Source organism: Mytilus californianus, unplaced genomic scaffold, assembly GCF_021869535.1.
Source record: "Mytilus californianus isolate M0D057914Y unplaced genomic scaffold, xbMytCali1.0.p SCAF_7, whole genome shotgun sequence".
Classification (NCBI taxonomy): Eukaryota; Metazoa; Mollusca; class Bivalvia; order Mytilida; family Mytilidae; genus Mytilus; species Mytilus californianus.
Window position 1 is genome coordinate 60,853,387 of NW_026262723.1, and position 20,505 is coordinate 60,873,891.

A 20,505-nucleotide genomic window follows, 5' to 3' on the forward strand; every position below is an offset into this window, starting at 1 on the left:
TTGTTATTGTTTTAAGTTTGACATTCAGCTTATCACCATATAGACATATACGAGTCGCATTCTGATTATCTTGGGGTTTACTGGACATATGATGAAAGTACAAAATATTTTATTCTTGTTCTCCCTTTTGGATAAAGTTCTGCCTGAAATATATATTGACTAAAGTTACCTGACCACTAATTTAGAAATTAAGAGGTGAAGGTAAACCAATTCTCATGTATAGGTGATGGATTTGGCACCCATTCTGATATTAGCACGTGTACAGATATTGCCACATAAGTTAAACAAGACATTATTGTTCAAGTGGTTTTGTCGATTTGGTCTCCCAGTAAAACATTGAAATATTTAATATTAGTTCATTGATACATGTACAGACAAAGCTATCCTAAGCATACCAGTTAAGAGACTGACAAAACTGTTTGATACCATAATGCAAGTTAAACTATTTTCAGAATATTTAGGTTAAGTTTATGTGAGAACTGTAGCTTCCGTTGGTCAGATTATATCCATGTCGTATGTCATTAGAATGTGGCTTATATTATGACTGAATACCTTAGTATTGATGTTAAGTCAGCTTATTCTTCGAAATCTAATGTTGGACTTTCGGTTCGAAGTAAAGAGCAGCTTATATTCTGGCTGGAAAATCTTAAATGTGTTAATTCTAAACATTTTGTATCCATTTTTTTGTTTCACACTATTGTTTATAGTGATGCTAGTGGCACTGGATATGGTGGATGTTCAGTAGAAAGTCCTTAGAATATTGCTCATGGCATGTGGCATGAAAACGATGTACTCCACAGTTCTACTTTAAAAGAACTTACGGCTGTTAAATGTGTATTGCATTCTTTGATAGATTTTATGAGAGATAAATACGGATAACCAAAACGTTGTTTCTATTATTGTTCATATATTAAAGGGCAGTATGAAGCCTTATTTGCAAGATATTGCATATGGTATTTTTGTGACTTGTTTGAAGCACAAAGTGTTCTTTAAGGTTGAATGGATACCTAGGACACAGAATGAAATTGCAGACTATATAAGTCGTATCATAAATACTGATGACTGCCGTAATGCAGTACATATTTTTGAATATTTGGATTCCCTGTTGGGGTCCTCATGAAATTGATTGGTTTGCTAGTGATCATAACCATCGATTACCTGTATTTTACTCCAGGTATTGGAATGTACACTCAATGGGTATTGATGCGTTCACTGTCAATTGGCAAGTTATAAATGGGTAGTATGTTCCCCCAGTTTGCCTATTATTGAAAGTCCTTATGTATACATGCAGCAGTGCAAGGCATATGGTACTGTTATTTTACCTTTGTGGAGATCGGCATATTACTGGCCGTTTTTATGTCCCAAAGGAGATAGATTTATTGACCAGGTGATGGGTTTACATTACCTACCTACTAACAAAGCTAACTTTTTACCTGGTAGAGGGAATAACTCGGTTTTTGGTATATTGATTTACCATTTAAGGTGTTGGCTCTTAGAATAGAGTTTAGGGAGACATTAAATTAACAATTAGTATTAACTTGGTGGTAGTTTTCATGTATTGGTGACATTTTTATTGCATATTGTATTTTTAAATTTTATTGGTCTATTATGTATTACTATGGTATATAGATGAACTATGTGAAAACTTGGAAGGAACCACATATTTATTTAAAATTATGTTATTGAATATGTTTTCCAGGTGTTCAGAAACGATATTGCAGAGTTACCAAATGATCTTGACAGTCAATTAGGCTTTATTCCTAATGTGTTAGCATATAGTAAATAGGACAACATAGTGAAGAAATACTACTTTGGATTTTTGCAATGGAAAAAGTGGGCGAAATGACAACCACATTTCGGATGTCGATACGATATTTTACAGACAAAATCTTATTTATAGCTTTATATTTCTGTGGTACAATTTTGTGCGTGTATATTGGGATATCCAAGTTTTTATGCGTGTATCAGAATTGTTGAATTTGCGTTATTATGATATTATTTGCAAGTCGTCACACATTTCAATTTTTATCGAAAAAACAAATATTTACAGAGATGGAAACTGGTTGATTATTTTAAAGAACGGCACAACTTTGCGTCTAGTCCAAATTTGGAATTATATATGCAATGGAGTGGCATTCAATCTGATTCAAATTTGTATTTATTCAGGAATTTGTCACAAGTGAAAGGAAAATTTGTTTTTCATTCAACAAAAAGCCTTTAAGCTATACAAAGATGAGGGAAATTTTCATTGATGCCATTTCTCCATTTGTTCCCGATATAAAATCATACGGATTACATAGTTTACGATCTTGTGGTGCTAAGGCCGCTGCAAGGTTTGGTGTTCCAGATAGACTTTTTAAATGTCATGGACGTTGGAAGTCGGACACTTCAAAGAATGACTATGTGAAAGACGATTTATCAGAACGTATGATCGTTTCTCAGAATTTGGGAAATTAATGAATTTCTTTTTTGTTTTATTTACATTTTGGACTATACAATTTTCCATATATTATTATATAGTAACAAATAGCTTCAGCATCGGCGTTGTCGTGCGACTATCCACTTTACAAAGTCTTTGGTATTTATTATAGCCTTTTATGGCGTGCATATTCAGAGTGTTTATATAATACTTGGATATTTGGTACAAGTATTGGTTATACTTGGATATTTGGTACAAGTTTTGGTTATACTTGGATAATTGGTACAAGTATTGGTTTAATGTCTACATTGATGGGTGGTTTATACCAGGAGAACAGTTTGTATAGCATCAGGTGAGTATTTGTTTTTAGTTTTTCTGAAAAACAAAGCATTTTTAGAAATTTTTTCAATAACTTAGCATTTGAGCCTCTGATGATAAAAATAAAAATTTTGGAACTTAATTGAATTTAGATAAATAACATGAATAAGAAAGTTGTACACAGCATCTTGTATCAGGTTAAAAGCAAGTTTTGTGAAGCTTACATACCTATAGGTGATCTGAAGGTAAACATCAATGTGAGAGTAACAAACATTAAAATAAAACCAGAAAAGATATAAGTCTTTAATGTCTGATGCAAAGCAAAACCAACATAAATTCACCAAATTAGTTGAGCAAGATTTATTTGACAAATCTTATGCTTTCAAATGCCAATATCATGCAAATAAATATACCCGGTAAAATTGAAACAGATTGTATACCGGTACATGTAGCTGATTTTAAATCCATTAGATGATATAACTGGAGCAGTGTTAAGAGAATAATTCTCATTATATCTGAATGTTAGATATATAACACAAACAAGGAAATATATTTGTAAATCTGACTATCTGTCAGTGTGATTCTAACTTACTATAAAGCTTGGTCATTCCTCACTGCAGCATTGATTTTGCCTTCTAACTAACATAAATGAATACAACAAGGCTCCTGGCCAATTTCAACAATTTGATTACAAATTATAGTACATGTGTCTGACTGTCTTCAAATCTAATCATTTGCATGACTGTTACTGGTCACAGCAATCCAAAAAAAACATGGACGTTATCTATCAGTCAGATTCTTTTTTTCTTCTTCTTGGGTTGACTGGACTTTTTTCTTCTGTATCGGCTTTTCTTTTAATAGCAGATTTCAGCATGTCTGGTTCTAAAGTTTTCAAAGTATAATAGGTCCACAAGGCTATCTCTACATCATGTGGGGTCCACTTCACTGCAGCCTCTGAAAAGTTTTAAAGATGAACATGTAAAAAATAATAATACAGAAAATTATTTATATGATAAATATTAGTATCTTTGTTTTCTCTAATTTTTATGCTTTTTTCACATATCTCGATCGGTGTGAGAAAAATATTTCTCTTCTCTAGAGAAAACTTTGTTCTCAGCAAATTATTGGTCGAAATTCAATTTTCTTGGTTTCTTCTGAATTTCCTATTGTGACGTCATGAGCGTGAAAGCACTGTAAAGGCAGTTAATTACAGGTTGTGTGTATTTTTAGTCCAGTTATATCATTATCTTGCATAGTACATTGTACTTATCAGAGGTGACTTTCAGTATTTAAGATTTAGAGTTCTCTAATGATATTGAACAAGTTTTATGAAAGTCATATTCTGAGCACTATATGAAGGTGATTGTTCTCACTTGTTTATGAACTAGTGCATTATATCCAGTTTGTACCTTTTTTATCTATGTTTATAGTCAAATACTGTTTAAATTAGTTTCGCATTTTCTTTTTAGTAATAAGTAAATGTTATCAACTGTATTTTATTCAACTTTGCAAATGTGGTTTGTTACTGGTAAGTACAATGTATGGATGATAGTTGTTTCATTGGCAATGATAACACATCTCCTTATTTATATAATGATCTATATTCAATGACCTCAGGTACAAAAAAAATGTATGTAACTAAACTATAATGGGAAACCTTTGACTTCTTTCTTTTATATAAACTTTTGATTTGGTACCATAGAACTATGTAGAATAAATGTACATTGCAACATGTCAACTCTTTCAATGACAATACTTTTTTTTAGAAACTATAACTCCAAGCAAAATTATATTTCCAAGTATAAAGTAATTTATGAATGAAACAAGAGTGCACATGCTGAAATGTCTCGCCTTCTTTACTAATCATTGATATTATGTTGATAGTCCTAAATATAAAGCTTTATTACAACTGTCACATAAACTTAACATTAACCAAGTAAACTAAACATTGACCAATGAACCAAGAAAATGAGGTCAAGGTCAGATGAACCATGCTAGGCAGGCATGTACAGCTAACAATTCTTCCATACAACAAATATAGTTGACCTATTGCTTATAGTTTAAGAAAAACAGACCAAAACACAAAAACTTAAAACTGAGCAATGAACCTTGAAAATGAGGTCAAGGTAAAAAAAAACCTGCGTGACTGACAAATAGATCATAAAATATTTCCATACACCAAATATAGTTGAACTATTGCATATAGTATTAGAAAAAAAGACCAAAACTCAAAAGCTTAACTTTGACCACTGAACCATGAAAATGAGGTCAAGGTCAGATGACACCTGCCAGCTAGACATGTACACCTTACAATCATTCCATACAAAAATATAGTAGACCTATTGCATACAGTATAAGAAAAACAGACCAAAACACAAAAACTTAACTATAACCACTGAACCATGAAAATGAGGTCAAGGTCAGATAACACCTGCCAGTTGGACAGTCTTTCCATACACTGCATATACTAGACCTATTGCTTATAGTATTTGAGATATGGACTTGACCACCAAAACTTTAACTTGTTCACTGATCCATGAAATGAGGTCGAGGTCAAGTGAAAACTGTCTGACGGGCATGAGGACCTTGCAAGGTACGCACATACCAAATATATTTATCCTATTACTTATAATAATAGAGAATTTAACATTACAAAAAATCTTAACTTTTTTTTCAAGTAGTCACTGAACCATGAAAATGAGGTCAAGGACATTGGACATGTGACTGACGGAAACTTCGTAACATGAGGCATCCATATACAAAGTATGAATCATTCAGACCTTCCACCTTCTAAAATATAAAGCTTTTAAAAAGTTAGCTAACGCCGCCGTCCGATCACTATCCCTATGTCGAGCTTTCTGCTACAAAAAGGAGTTCTTAATTAAGAAATAAACTGATTCGCTGAACGCAGCTGGATACACCCGCAGAGGTCCAACCCTGAACAGTTGGGGCAAAAATGGACACAATATTCAAGCTTGATACAGGTCTGAATTTGGATTGTAATTAAATATTTGACATATTATAGTTTCTGAATAAATGTAGTCAAAGAACTTGAAATCAGTTATATGAATTGAATTTATATTCAATTAAAGATTTCTTGCTGTTGTGCAATACACTGTGCTGTTGCGCCATACTTAATAAATCTGTTGCCAGACTATAAACAAATAAAGTTCAATTTCTTCTCAATGTCGTATTTGAAATTTATGAAAATCAATAGGGAGATTACATCAATAGCTATAAATAATTCACCAAAGTTTCATGCGAACTGCTTAAAGCATTTTTGAGTTGTCCAAAAACTGGAAAATCCCCCCCTTTTTAATGAATAAAACCCCATAACTCAGAAATGTAAAATCTAAAATTTATAAAATTCTAAAGGGAGCTTACGGATTGATAATTTAGTCTTAGATGCAAGATTTCTTTATCAGTTGTTAGTGGCTTTGAACTAGCTGTCAGTAAATGCGAGTAGTCTCAGATCTGTACTTAGTGTCTTTTTGTTGTTTGGATGTACAACTACCCGGCCATGTCCACTTGTATTTGTATTTATCCATCTGATGAGTTAAGCCTCTTTCAACTGATTTTTATAGTTCGTTCTTATATTGTACTGTTACACCACTGTTCCAGGTTAGGGGGTGGGTTGGGATTCCGCTAACATGTTTAACCCCGCCACATTCTGTATGTACATGTATGTGCCTGTCCCAAGTCAGGAGCCTGTAATTCAGTGGTTGTCGTTTGTTTATGTGTTGCATATTTGTTCATTTTTTGTACATAAATTAGGCCATTAGTTTTCTTGTTTGAATTGTTTTACATTGTCATTTCGGGGCCTTTTATAGCTCACTGTGTGGTATGTGCTTTGCTCATTGTTGAAGGTCGTACTGTGACCTACATGTATAGCTGTTAATTTCTGTGTCATTTGGTCTCTTGTGGAGAGTTGTCTCATTGGCAATCATACCACATCTTCTTTTTTATATTTACATCAACAGATATAAACAATTCACCAAAGTCAAACTTAGTTGTAAGATCTCTGAAATTTTTTACACGGTACAAGTTTTTCTAATTGCTGGAGATTGTACGGTGACAGTAACACCTGTAACTGCTTAACCAATTTCTTATGCACTTTGGTTCGATAAACTCACTGAATATCATACCACATCTCCTTATTTTTATATGCATTACAATTTACATGTGCATGTAATTGTAAATAATATTTATATATATATATCAGAACAAACTTCATTGCGTCACTTTTATTTCTGCATCCTTTGGCACAATACAAGTTCTAAAATTACACAACATAAAACAACTAATTGTTATTTCAGATGAAAGTTTTGTTTCAGTTCCATTCATAGGATTTATTAGAATTTTGTATGTTTTGCCAAGTCCAATAATTAGCTCTATATATGTGCATGTGTTAATTGGAGACTTTTCTATCCCGTATAAGAGTTTTGGAACTAATTCTGTTTCTTTTTTTGAAAAAAGTGAGCAAACAAATCTTGCACATTTAAACCTTTGTCTGCCATCACACTGTCACCTGGATCACATAATTGAACTATTCTACATCTTTCAACTATTTCACAGTCACTGGTACAACCAACATATGCATTAGAGACATAGTTGACTAAACCAACAGGTGTCGAAGTATTTTCAGTGTTTCTGTTTTTATATGATGAAAAGGTTGCCTGAGCTCTAGGAGCTTTAGGTTTTATCACGGGATATTCTGTGCTGTCAATAATAATCCAAGTTGTAGGAAACTTTAATTTGAAGTTGGATGGCGAAAAATACCTGACTAAACCACTAAATGGCCAAGTGTTAGCCTCACGCCACTGTTTAGACATAAAAACAATCCATGTTTACACAATATTCTTAACACAAGTTTCAATCTAGAATCTAGACAGTCCAAAGTTGGTTGTATAATGCCTCAATTTCATCAAAGTCATAAAAAAACTGATTTTCAAATGACACCCTATCAATTTGAAAATATATGTATCTCAAACAATGTGCTGCTGGACCAAGTGTGGTCAAAACAAATAAAAATTTAGTATACAACTCTAAACCGGTATAAAAATGCATGGCTGTGTCACGTGTCTTCATTTCAAAATTCTCTGCTGAAAATATAGGCATTGATGGTGTTTGCGTAATTCCATCTGTGAAGCTCAACATTAGCTCGGTAGTTGGTGGTGGACAGTCATAAATCCTGTCTGCAGTATGAATGACTTCTTCAGGAAAACCAACTTTACAATCAAAACTTTCCTCTAGATTTCTATTACAATATTCATCAAGTTTAGTTCTTTTGTTTTCACAGGAAACTGCCCTCATTTTTCTTTTTGCGGACGATTCAGTCTCTTGCTTGGTCCAGGAAAATAGGCTGGGAATGGCAGCAGACTTAAGTCTCTGTATGGTGGGTTTGCGCCCTGAAAAAGGTTATAAAACATTAGTTTTTTGATAATTAAATGAACTTCCATTAGCAATGCATACTTTGTACTACCTGGCAAAATATTAACTAGATGTATTCATTACAATCTGGATAAAACTATGTTAGCCTGATTCAATGTACATCAAAATGTATGTTATGTAAATCCAAAGGACAAACAATGAGAGACGAATGCAACAAACATACATTGTTTGTACCTAAATAACTATAATATAGATGAGAGCATGTCATTGTTTTGTTCCTGTTAACATTGTCATTGATATTTTTCAAGAAAGTCTATGATGCATAGCTTATGTATTCCTGTCATTACTACATTAGCATAATTACTGCTAAAATAATTCTCAGTATGATATACCTCTTGTAAGAAATCATTATAATTGTAGCAAGCACCAAAAAATTCTCAAACAGATCACATTGAATCGTAATCCAAAAAATTATGACGTCTTGAATTAACCACCCCTTTATATTCTAAAACGATAATTGCGGTTGTAAACAGACTTTGGTTTATTCGCATGGCGTTTACATATATAACTATATATTTTAAAAAGAAAATAGAGCTTTACCATGAATAGTTTCCTGCACGTAGTCTTTTTCAGTAAAATGTGCCTTGCAAACAACAGCTGATTGAGATGGACTCCACGATTTCATCGTGTACTCGTCCAAATGGCGTTGATCCAACTTTTCCTTCTTTTTAAGTCATTTGGAAATGCATGTCCTCCTCTTAAATGACATCCAGGTACACAACAACAAGTACTTGGCATCGTTAATTAAAAATGCAACTGTAATAGTTGCACAGTGCAGAAACCGGAAGTTGAAGAACAGGATCGGCTACCACCGCGCCACCTATTCAGGAACGATAATTTGCTACTTTATATAACTGCGAAATAACAATAACGTAAGACGGGTTCGCGTGCATAAACAGAAATGAGCTTTAAATTGTATTATATAATTCATGTTTAGTCGACCTTTAATTATTATATCAACGACTGAAATGATTTATAAACATCTAGATTGCAGATAACACTTGAAATTAACCCGACCTCTTTCCACACGGAATTCAAATAATTCTAGTTTGTCAATCGGTTGACTGCTTATAATGTAAAATACAAATATATCAAAAGTTTTTAAAACTAACAAAACACAATGATCGTTTCTCTATTTCTCAATGTAAATGAAATGAAACAAAAAACATTTTATATCACAATAAGAAGAGGAGAGAATCAACATTTTCCGGATCTACTTGGAGCCTAATGACCCCCCACGTAGATAAGTTGGATATCGCGGAAAGAAAGATTAACACGGCAACCAGAAAGGCATTAAAGCACTGCCTTTAAAAACGACCATGCCTGATGACTTCAGATATCAAGAACTCAACTTTCTGCAAATCTTTGAAAAGGAAAGATAAACTTTTTTAGATATCGTCTAAAAATCATTAGATAAACAGATTCAACTACTCTAACTCATGTATTACAAAATTTCTCCACTTTCAATAGTTAACTTTTAATTATTTAAAAAGCTTGCCAAGCCTTGCTTTAAATATTAAAATTTAACTGTCTCGAGTGGAGAAATATCTTAACACACTTGATGCAGTGGTGGAATCTATATTTCTGTCACCAGGAAATGAAAATTATTGTATATCACATCCCTGATTGAAAACTTTTGCCTTAGTTTATTGACTATTGCCTAAGTTTTCTTGAAAATGACATCTCTGCAAATATGATAGAGGAGAGTATTTACTCTGAGGGAAGTTCTATGGCAACATCCACAAACAGGAAGTAATTTGGTTTCTTTGATTCTATTTTTACCAACTCACCATTTTCTGGATGATATGTTATGTAATGTTGTCATTTCAATGTTATATTTAACATTGCCATAAAAGCGGGAGGTTTGGCTAGCCACAATACCAGGTTCTACCCATTTTTTTCTTAAAAATGTCCTGTACCAAGTCAGGAAAATGGCAACTGTTATCATATAGTTTGTTTCTCTGTGTGTTGCATTGTCGTTTGTTGTTTGTTCACTTCAATGTTTCTGTTGTTTCGTTGTCCAAATGTACTATATTGTATTGTTTATTTGCGTAATTCTCTGTCCGTAATGTTGAACTATATTCATGTCATGTAATGGTGTCATTTTAGTGTTATATCTAATATTGCCATAAAAGTGTGAGGTTTGGCTAGCCACAAAACCAGGTTCAACCCACCATTTTTTTCTTAAAATGTCCTGTACCAAGTCAGGAAAATGGCCATTGTTATATTATAGTTCGTTTCTGTGTGTGTTACATTTTAATGTTGTGTCGTAGTTCTCTTATATTTGATGTGTTTCCCTCAGTTTTAGTTTGTAACCCGGATTTGTTTTTTTCTCAATCGATTTATGAATTTCGAACAGCAGTATACTACTGTTGCCTTTATTTATCACAAAGTTATTTATCAATACGCTTGATTCCAATCATTACCTTTCCGTCAAAGTGTTTGGTTTTATGTGACGTTATTTGATGTCATTTGTACGTTTGTTGGGCATAAAATCTATGTCAGTATGTTGAGCTAAGGGATGAATATTCTAATGAGGATAACTTCCTTATGACTGATTCGATAACTGTTTTTAAATGATAAAATTAATATATTTCTTTAGGCAGGGTTGGATAATGTTGGGTGTTTGAAAAATGTCAAGCAGTCACAATTACTTTATCAGTTCAAAGATGCAGGGATCTAGTTAGCCCATAAAACATTTCAATGATGTGAGAAATCAGCATATAGTAAAAGAGTATTTCTGGTAATGGAAATATGGATCAAATGTGTTGAGGTAACAGTATTTGTGAATATGACACATTATCATTCATGTCTATCTGTCCATGTGTCTCTTTCTTTTTGGCTATGGTGTTGTGTGTGTTTAAAATAGACTTATGGTTTTCTATTGAATATTCTCCTTATTTTTGCAATGTAAGTATTTTTTCTTTATAGCAACTGCTCATTGCATTATCTGACCTCCCAAAACCAGTACCCTATAAACTGTGTCTATTCAAATATGAAATTTTATGGATCATATTTATATATTCCACTACAATGCAAGCTTTTGGTAGGAAATAACTCAGGAGTTCCATGTAATCCTGGGAAACATGTTTTGGGAAACTTTGGTAAAGTAATAAATACAAGTATGTCCATACCTTTGTTTAACTGTTTAACAATGCCCTTCACTTGGTCCATATACTTGGTATAGAAGGCAGGTGTATATGCAAGAGGTTTAAGTCCTGGCAGAGCTAGCATACTCTCATCTGCCATGAATGCTGCATGTTTAGGGGCACCTGCTGCTAAAACAGCTGAAAAAAAATACATAGACTACTTATTAAAAAACAGTTACTGGAAGGTGTTTAGCAACTAGCTCTTAATCTACAATATGCATGTAAAAATGTATATCACAAAGTAGATCATTCAAATGTCATATCTGATTTTTTTCAGCGACAGCTTGATTTTAGACAGATACAATGATTTCTTAATCCTTAAAAGATCAAACAGCTTTTGTATTACTAATTGAGTAAATAATCTCAATTAACAATTTGCAGTCTCTCCTAAAAAAAAACACCATGTTTCAAGAGCCAATTGTTTTCACCTAAATTTCTAATGCTTCTCATCACTTGATAGCTATGAGGTATATGATTTTGAGGGACCTAAAAAGAATAGCCAGATTCAGCTTTAAAGAGGCATTAGCTACGAGATATAAAAAAACATAAAATTTTATTTTTGTTCAATCATTAATGAAAGTGAAATAGTTAAATAATAATTCACTTTTAGCAGCCAATTTGGTTCAATAATGAAACATCGCCGATGAATTATTCACTTGCAAGTGAATAATTCGACCTCATTGAATTTGTATTCATGTGACCTACAATTTAATCCCTTAGCTAAAGATGAGTTACACATGTATTCAGCTATTAAAAGGAAAAGAATGCCAACATTGAAAGTGAAACGAGGATAATCCATTTAGTTGACTGATTTGATCCACAACAAATCATTCTTATACAGGTAAAAACGATGATAAACATATTTTTTAATGTACAATATGAAATCAAACAGACCTAAAAAATCCAATTGTAAGTGGTCGTTATCTATTTATATCTATATCTATGTTTATATGGGGTTATATGACCGTCAGCAGTCTTCGGAGGTCATATCGCTGGTTAATTAGATGACGTCTAGACAAAAATACACACAGAATGTTGATACATATTATCGTGTCCATCATGTTGTGTCCATGCATATAAATCAAATATGAGAATTGAGTCAAATCGGTGAACACGAATTTGACAGCTACTGCTCCTTTAAAGGTCAACTTTGCCTGGGGAAGTTGGAATCTTAGTTTTCTAGGTAATTTCTAAATCTATCAATCATTAGAAATATACATTATAAAACATGTCAGTGATTCAGCAACAATTTATATACAAACCTGAAGCAGTTGCTGGACCAATAGCCTTTAAAACTGATAAAGCCTTGATAGCTTCAGAAACATTAGGTAATAAACTAAAGGCTTTCTTGCTTGCTTTCATTACATCTTCTTCAGAGTTTTCTTGCACCATTTGTTCAAGACGTGGTCGAAATTTTCCTCTCTAAAGCAAGTAAAATACACTAAATAAACAATGTTAGTACCGGTAACCAACAAAAAGAATGTAATTAATATAAATGGGTTTATTTACAACTTGAAACACCACTAAAATATTTCAGTTTTCTTCTTTTCTGTACTGGAATTTGTGCACTTAACAATGGCAATTGTACTAAGTCATATTTTCTAGCTCTGTCCATCATATTGCTGTAAAAAATCTATTCAGTAGTACCACTGCTGATATGAAATTGGCAGGAGACATGTTTTTTTTCAGATAATAAAGTACTTTGTGCTAGTTTTTGTCTCTCCAAGCATTTGTTAAATATATGCTTTTGTTTTAATGATGAGGCTGTATAATTGTCACTTGTAATACATTTACCATGTACAAATATTTTTTAATTAAGGTCAAGTTACAGTAAATGGGTTATGTCACAGAATTTGGTAAAATTTTACATACAACTCATTAAACTATAGCTGAAAATTGAAAAAATAATGCATTTCTCTTTTTTATCATCTGAAATAGATTACTAATTGAATTCTTTCAAAATAGGTTGACATTTGAGTAGAAAGAACATAAAATCGGCAGAAAATCTTCTTAAATTTGTCTTAATATCATCAAATCTCTAATTTCTAATACAAAGATATGTTGTCGATACATAAATTTCTGTTTTTAATGATGTAAAATATTGATAGGCTCACTGACTTCGACTTTACGGTAAACATCATTTAAAGTGGTTTTCTATGTGAAAAAATACCACAAAACGTCGAAATAATCATAACGTCATTGCATTGCAGGCCGTAAAATGTTAAATTTTTAAGTTTTTCACTACCAACTAGGTAAAAGATTGATTATCAGACAAAAAACGAAGTTGGTGACCATATTATCATTTTATATCATTCAGACGGAAATTAATGTATCAACAGTATATAGTTTTTTAAGAATAATCTGTGTATTAGAAATTAGAGGTTTGATGATTCTCGGACAAATTTAAGAAGGTTTGTCGCCGATTTTATTTGATTTCTATACAAATGTCAACCTATTTTGAAAGAATTCAATCAGTAATATTTCAGATAATAAAAGAAATAAATGCATTATTTTTTTCAATTTTCAGTTCAAGTCCAACGAGCCAAGGTTGTATGCAAAATTTGAGCAAAATTGTGACAAAGCCCATTTACTGTTCCTTGACCTTAAGTGATTTTCTTTGACTCTATATACTTTTTGTTAGTCCACTGATCATGATAATAATGAGGGTTGTTTACTCACAAACTCTGAAATAAGTTAATATATCTGTCCAAATTCAACAGCCTTCTCAGTGTATTTGGTATTTTTTAATGTCTCCATTCATTTACAAAGTCAATTTAATAATTGTCATCGAATTATACCTTGATAACTGCATTAACCAATTGTTCATTTTTGTAATGTTTGTAACCTTTGATAATAATGCAGAGAGACTCACCGTCAATTTCCATTTCATTAATTTACACAATTCCTCATGTGTGATATGTTTTTCTTTACGCCCTTGTATGTTCTTTGGCAGTTCTTCCTGAAACCTTAAAGTGTATATAATGTTACTATTCATGTTCCCCACATTTAACCAGTCATGCCAGTGAAAAAAACAATTTGTCTATTTCTTTAAGCAGACACATATATAGTACTTGCGATTGGCAATCCATTTAGTGACCATATAATCTTTTGAGTTACATTAACTATACAGCTTTCTAATTTTTAAAACTGTGTTCAGATATTGACAATTTTCTGGGTTTGAAACACATCTATACTACTAAAATAACAAGGTCTAATTTGTTAGCCGGCATGATGTAAAAACGACGAATCAAAGAATTCAACTTTATAAATAGCTAATATAGGACAATGGTTCTGTTTAAAAATTACACCATACCAGGCCCTTTTGTTTTCCACATAATTAATATTACCATTAATATTTAACAAGTTCCGGGTCGAATCCGATACCAATACCAATGTCACATGTTGCTTCTGCATGTTACCTGTTACCTTCTGTAAATCCCTCCTCTATCAGGAGAACCTGGAATTCTTCCACTTGTTTTATATCCATGTTACACTATAGTAGCATATATTTAAAATAGTCTGTTTTCTTCCACCTCAATACCACTATTAATTTTGGTTAATTAGTTAAAATTCAAAAAACCAGGACAGGTTAAAACAGAAAGATTTTGAAAGCAGAGAAAACTGTGCACCTTACAATCAGCATGACTTTATCAGATGACAATACGAATACTAAAAATCCAGGCTAAAATTAAGGCATAGGTACTTTAATTCAGTCACGGACCTGGGATGTCGCAGGTGTGTTCTAGAATCTTTTAAAATAAAGATTTTATGAACAAGGAAAGTCAAATATTGACTTTTAGATCTTAAAAATTCAAAGATTCATAGGAAGCAGGGTGGTGTTGGGTATTTTAAATACTTCTTTTATTGTTTTTAATACCAATTTTATGTTAGAAAATATGGAAATCTTATCTAAAATGAGTTCTTGATAAGCTATATGTGTATAATTGTAGGTAATATTTTAATATTTTTGTGTTTTTTAGGACTTTTTTTATATCATACATTATCCTTTTCAATGAGATCATGTTTTGCCTAATTGCCAAGATCATGTATTATATGTCTCTGTTTAAGGTTCATCATAACAAATGGACAAATACGGCTGTATTTATGTAACAGCCACTATGTTCTGTTAGTTACTTTTACCGGCGGAACTTTTCAACTAGTTATTTCGTTCCGATGGAACTTTGCAACTAGTTGTTTTAATCCGAGTGCAGTCGAAAAGTTCCAGAAAAAAGTAGCTAGTTGAAAAGTCCTGGAACAATGTAGCTAGTTGAATAGTTCTGGCGGAACAGAACAACTAGTTACATCGTTCCGAATATACCATATTTCGTCCTTTTTGTAGAAAGAGGGGAAGAATGAGTATCAGTATATATAAGAGCAAATCATTAATTTACAAGAATACCCAACGCACTGAAAGGGGTTTCTTTGGGGACAAATATGCAAAATTTAAGTTGTATTTCATAGCTCACATAAAAGGAATAAGTTGCATTATCATGCAAATTTAGTATTCATAGTACCCTCAAGAGAGGGAAGATTACCCCCTCCTCATGTGGTTCTTTGCATCAATTCTACAAATGGAACTTTTTGACTGGTTGATAACTTCCGTTGGAACTTTTGGGCTAGTTTGTTAGTTCCGGTTTTGACTTATTTGCCAAAGAGGAACTTTGTGGCTAGTTGATAAGTTTCATTTGACTTTTGTAATCAGTATCTCGGTTTCCCTTTGAAAGGTTCAAATATAATATGTTGCGCTTTTACTTTGCATCAATTCTTCAAATGGAACTTTCCGCCTGGTTGATAAGTTCCGTTGGAACTTTTGGGCTAGTTTGTTAGTTCCGGTTTTGACTAATTTGGCAAAAAGGAACTTTCTAACTAGTTGATATGTTCTGTTGGAACTTTTCAACTAGTCACTTTGTTCCGGAACTTTTAAACCAGAGGAAGAACAAAGTAACTAGTTAATAGGTTCCTCCAGAACTTTTCAGAAAGATAAAAAATCTTTTTTGGATTTTGATGGGCATTTTTTTTTGTTCCTGCTGTTGGTGTAAAATTAAAACTAGAGGCTCTCAAGAGCCTGTGTCGCTCACCTGATTCTACTTTGGTTTTGGAAATCATGTAAAAATAGATTAAAATCATAACAGATACCCTAATAATTTGGTTTAATATTGGTCCTGTAATTTAATAAAAAATCCTGGTGGCCATCTTGAACAGTAAATCGGCAACAAAGTAGCAACACTTAATCAGCACCTCATAAGAAACATTTATGCCATGTTTTGGTTTCATTCCATTCAGTGCACCTCTAGAAGAAGCATTTTTATGTATTTCCCATAGGGTCTTATGTTAAAGGAAGTCCGACCATTGGCGGCCATCATGGATGAAGGATCAGCTTCAAAGTAACAAAACTTAGTCAGCACCTCATAAGGAACATTCATGCCATGTTTGGTTTCAATCCATTCAGTATGTGGTTCTCTAAAAGAAGACATTTGTATGTATTGTCCATAGGGTACTTTGTTAAACATTGTCCCCATCTGGCAGCCATCATGGATGAAGGATCAGCTTCAAAGTAACAACACTTGGTCAGCACCTCAAAAGGAACATGCATGCCATGTTTGGTTTCATTCCATTCAATGGTTCTCTAAAAGAAAACATTTGTACGTATTTCTCATAGGGTCCTATGTAAAACAAGTCCTCCGCTGGCGGACATCTTCGATTATGGATCGGCTTCATAGTAACAACACTTGGTCAGCACCTCATAAGGAACATTCATGCCATGTTTGGTTTCATTCCATTCAGTGGTTCTCTAAAAGAAGACATTTGTATGTATTTCCCATAGGGTCCTATGTTAAACTAAGTCCCCCGCTGGCTGCCATCTTGGATGATGGATCAGCTTCATAGTAACAACACTTGGTCAGCACCTCATAAGGAACATTCATTCCCCATTTCCATTCTCAATTTTATTCATGCCATGTTTGATTTCATTCCATTCAGTGGTTCTCTAAAAGAAGACATTTGTATGTATTTCCCATAGGGTCCCATGTTAAACTAAGTCCCCCGCTGGCAGCCATCTTGGATTATGGATCGGCTTCAAAGTAACAACACTCGGTCAGCACCTCATAAGGAACATTCATACCATGTTTGGTTTCATTCCATTCAGTGGTTCTCTAAAAGAAGACATTTGTATGTATTTCCCATAGGGTCCTATGTTAAACTAAGTCCCCTGCTGGCGGCCATCTTGGATGATGGATCCGCTACAAAGTAACAACACTTGGTCAGCACCTCATTAGGAACATTCATGCCATGTTTGGTTTCATTCCATTCAGTGGTTCTCTAGAAGAAGTTCAAAATGTAAAAAGTTAACGCAGACACCGGACGACGGACGACGGACGCCAAGTGATGAGAAAAGCTCACTTGGCCCTTCGGGCCAGGTGAGCTAAAAACACCTAAATTACATTTGATACTGTCCACTCAGTTACACCCTTTAACTCACCTATTGTTGTGTAGATATCTATTGTCCATGCCAATCAAAGACAATCAATACAGTTGTTACCTGAGAGGGAGCATCTCAAAGATTTACCCAACTTAGTTTATTTTTACAACTTCTGCAGGAACAGAAAAAAATGCCTATCAAAATCCAAAAAAGATTTTATCTTATTGAAACACAAAATGCATTTAACTTTTATATCACACGTATTTACACTTGTATGCAAATTTGTCCGCCATTACGTAAAATCACACAGGTTCCCGTAAACTTTGACATCATAATTCAAAACATTTGACGTCACAATTAAAAAGTGATTGTTGCCTGACGTCAAAAGGTGGTTCGGAGTAGATCTAAGGTCATTCGGAGGCGAAATATAGCTAAATACCAAAAGTGTAAATACATTTATTACAGCCATATAATGGCATATTTGTCCATTTGTTATGATGAACCTTAAAGATATATATATATAAATGTAACCTATTGTTATAAATGTTTTCAAGCTAAATTACTCTGTAATCTTTTGTTAAATGAACCAAGAAAATCATGGTTAAATATAAACTGATCTTTGTTGTTGTTTATTTTCATGTTATCCAATTATGATCCAGTGGCAAATATTTCATTTATATCATTTCTCACAAAGCAATATATACCCTTGAAAGTCCTATAACTATCTTACCATACATCAAGCTGAATCAGATCTTTTTTCTTTTTGTCATTTAATCTTTCAGATTTTGCTTTCAATACAGATTTGTATTGATCTTTCAGCTTTTGCCAGTCACTTTCATCTAAGTTAGCGATTTCATCCATTTCGCGCCAAATATCACAGAAGATTGTATTCAAGGGACGTAGCTTAGAAAAAGGTGCATGTATTTACCAACAATGAATAGATGAATGGAAGAGCACAGCCATCCATTTTGTGATTTTTAACATACACTATCATAAAATATTATTTCTATCGATCATCGCGCGCGGAAGTCGTCAAGAACATAGTATTGTTTTATTTAGGGGGTTCTCTCGATACACGTAATCGTTATTAGTCTTAACTTCAAGGTTAATCAAGCAAATTTATTAAACAATGATTTTATTTTTTTTTTACCTTCACACAGGGCTTATAAGGGTCTTATCTCTGATCTTTTTTCTGTGTCCACAATTATGATTGTACGTATTTCACATGTATCTGTTTGTTCATGACGTAAAAAGGATATCTGATAGAATAAATATAAAAACGGCTCGCCATATGCATTTATGAACACGATAATGAACACGCAAGAAACAGCTTTTTATAAAAAAAAAAAAAAACAAAACAAGAGGGTAAACTTATTATGGAGTATAATAGAAAGACAAGGCCTGTCAAACAAGGATAATGTTGTATTATAATACTGAAAGCATAGCAAAACCTAGTATATATGTGTTGTGAATTTTGTCGTGCATCTATGATGGCAAGCCGTTTTTATATTTATTCCATTTTCAAGATATCGTATAATCTAAATAAGATATATCATAAACTAATTGAGATATCTTATAAATTAAATAAGATAACTGGTATATCAAATAATATATTTTATATATTGAACAATATAGCTCATTAAACAGTTTATAGATATTATTAGTTATACATAGTGTGCTAGTGACGGCCTAATACGATATATATGGGGTCAGTAAATTCCATATGGGGATTCGAGCGAAGCTAGTGACCTAATACGATATATATGGGGTCAGTAAATTCCATATGGGGTGGGAGCGAAGCTCGAATCCCCATATGGAATTTACTGACCCCATATATATCGTATTAGGTCACTAGCCACTATGTAACGAATTTATCTTACCGAATATCTTAACATGTGGTATTTAGACTAGTGGCCTATTAAGTGATCAAGTCTTTAATACCGTTAGTATTAAGAACCTACTTCCATTGGTCTATACAAAAACAAATGTCAACAATAATAACTTGTTAGCTTTAAATGTGTTTTATGAATTTATTTAATCGTTCATCATCAATTTCTTCGTCTGTTGAAATCTTTAAGATTTTTCCTCAACACCGTGTTGTTTTTATAAAGGGACGTAACACCACTACTAACCGAGTATTGAAATAAGCCCCTCCTACTAACCCAATATGGAACCCTACTAACCCAATATGGAATATACAGTATCCACGCGGTTGCTTTTAAGCAATTATATTCCTAGAAATGAATAGGAGGTAAGATAAATTCTAGATATCTTATACTGATAAGATATCGTGTATAGCTTATAAGATATCTTATAAAGTTAATAAGATAATTTATAAAGTAAATAAGATTTTTTGATAAAGTATATAAGTAACTTATATGCGCCTTTTAAAGATATCTTATAAACTATGCAATATATCTCTTAAAGTATGTGTTTAAAAGATATCTTTAAAATGATTTATGACATCTTATAAACTATATAAGATATCCGATTTAGTTTAAAAAAAGATATCTTAATAAAAAATTAATATGCATTTATTTCAAACTGGTCCGCCATTCCATCTTAAATCTTCTATTCTGTTAGTGTAATGATAAACGAACACAACTTCAGGTGTCCAATTTACATCTATTTGGATTATATCGATATCTGAGACTACTATAAAACAGTGTTACAATAGTCTCAGATATCGATAAAAAGGATACAAATGAGATAATGAGATCAATTTTCTTTTCAATTTAGACTTTGTATAC

At 32.8% G+C, this 20,505-nt stretch overlaps 1 protein-coding gene across 1 annotated transcript; it reads right to left on the reverse strand.

The window, feature by feature from the left end:
- Nucleotides 1-3,026: 3,026 nt before the first annotated feature.
- Nucleotides 3,027-18,622, reverse strand: LOC127709167 (uncharacterized). Its single transcript, XM_052214523.1, has 5 exons — nt 18,486-18,622; nt 14,210-14,303; nt 12,600-12,759; nt 11,323-11,475; nt 3,027-3,691 (listed from the first exon to the last, which is right to left on the reverse strand). Exons 1-5 carry the CDS (start codon nt 18,614-18,616, stop codon nt 3,525-3,527), a joined length of 705 nt encoding a protein of 234 aa, XP_052070483.1. The 5' UTR covers nt 18,617-18,622; the 3' UTR covers nt 3,027-3,524.
- Nucleotides 18,623-20,505: the final 1,883 nt, after the last annotated feature.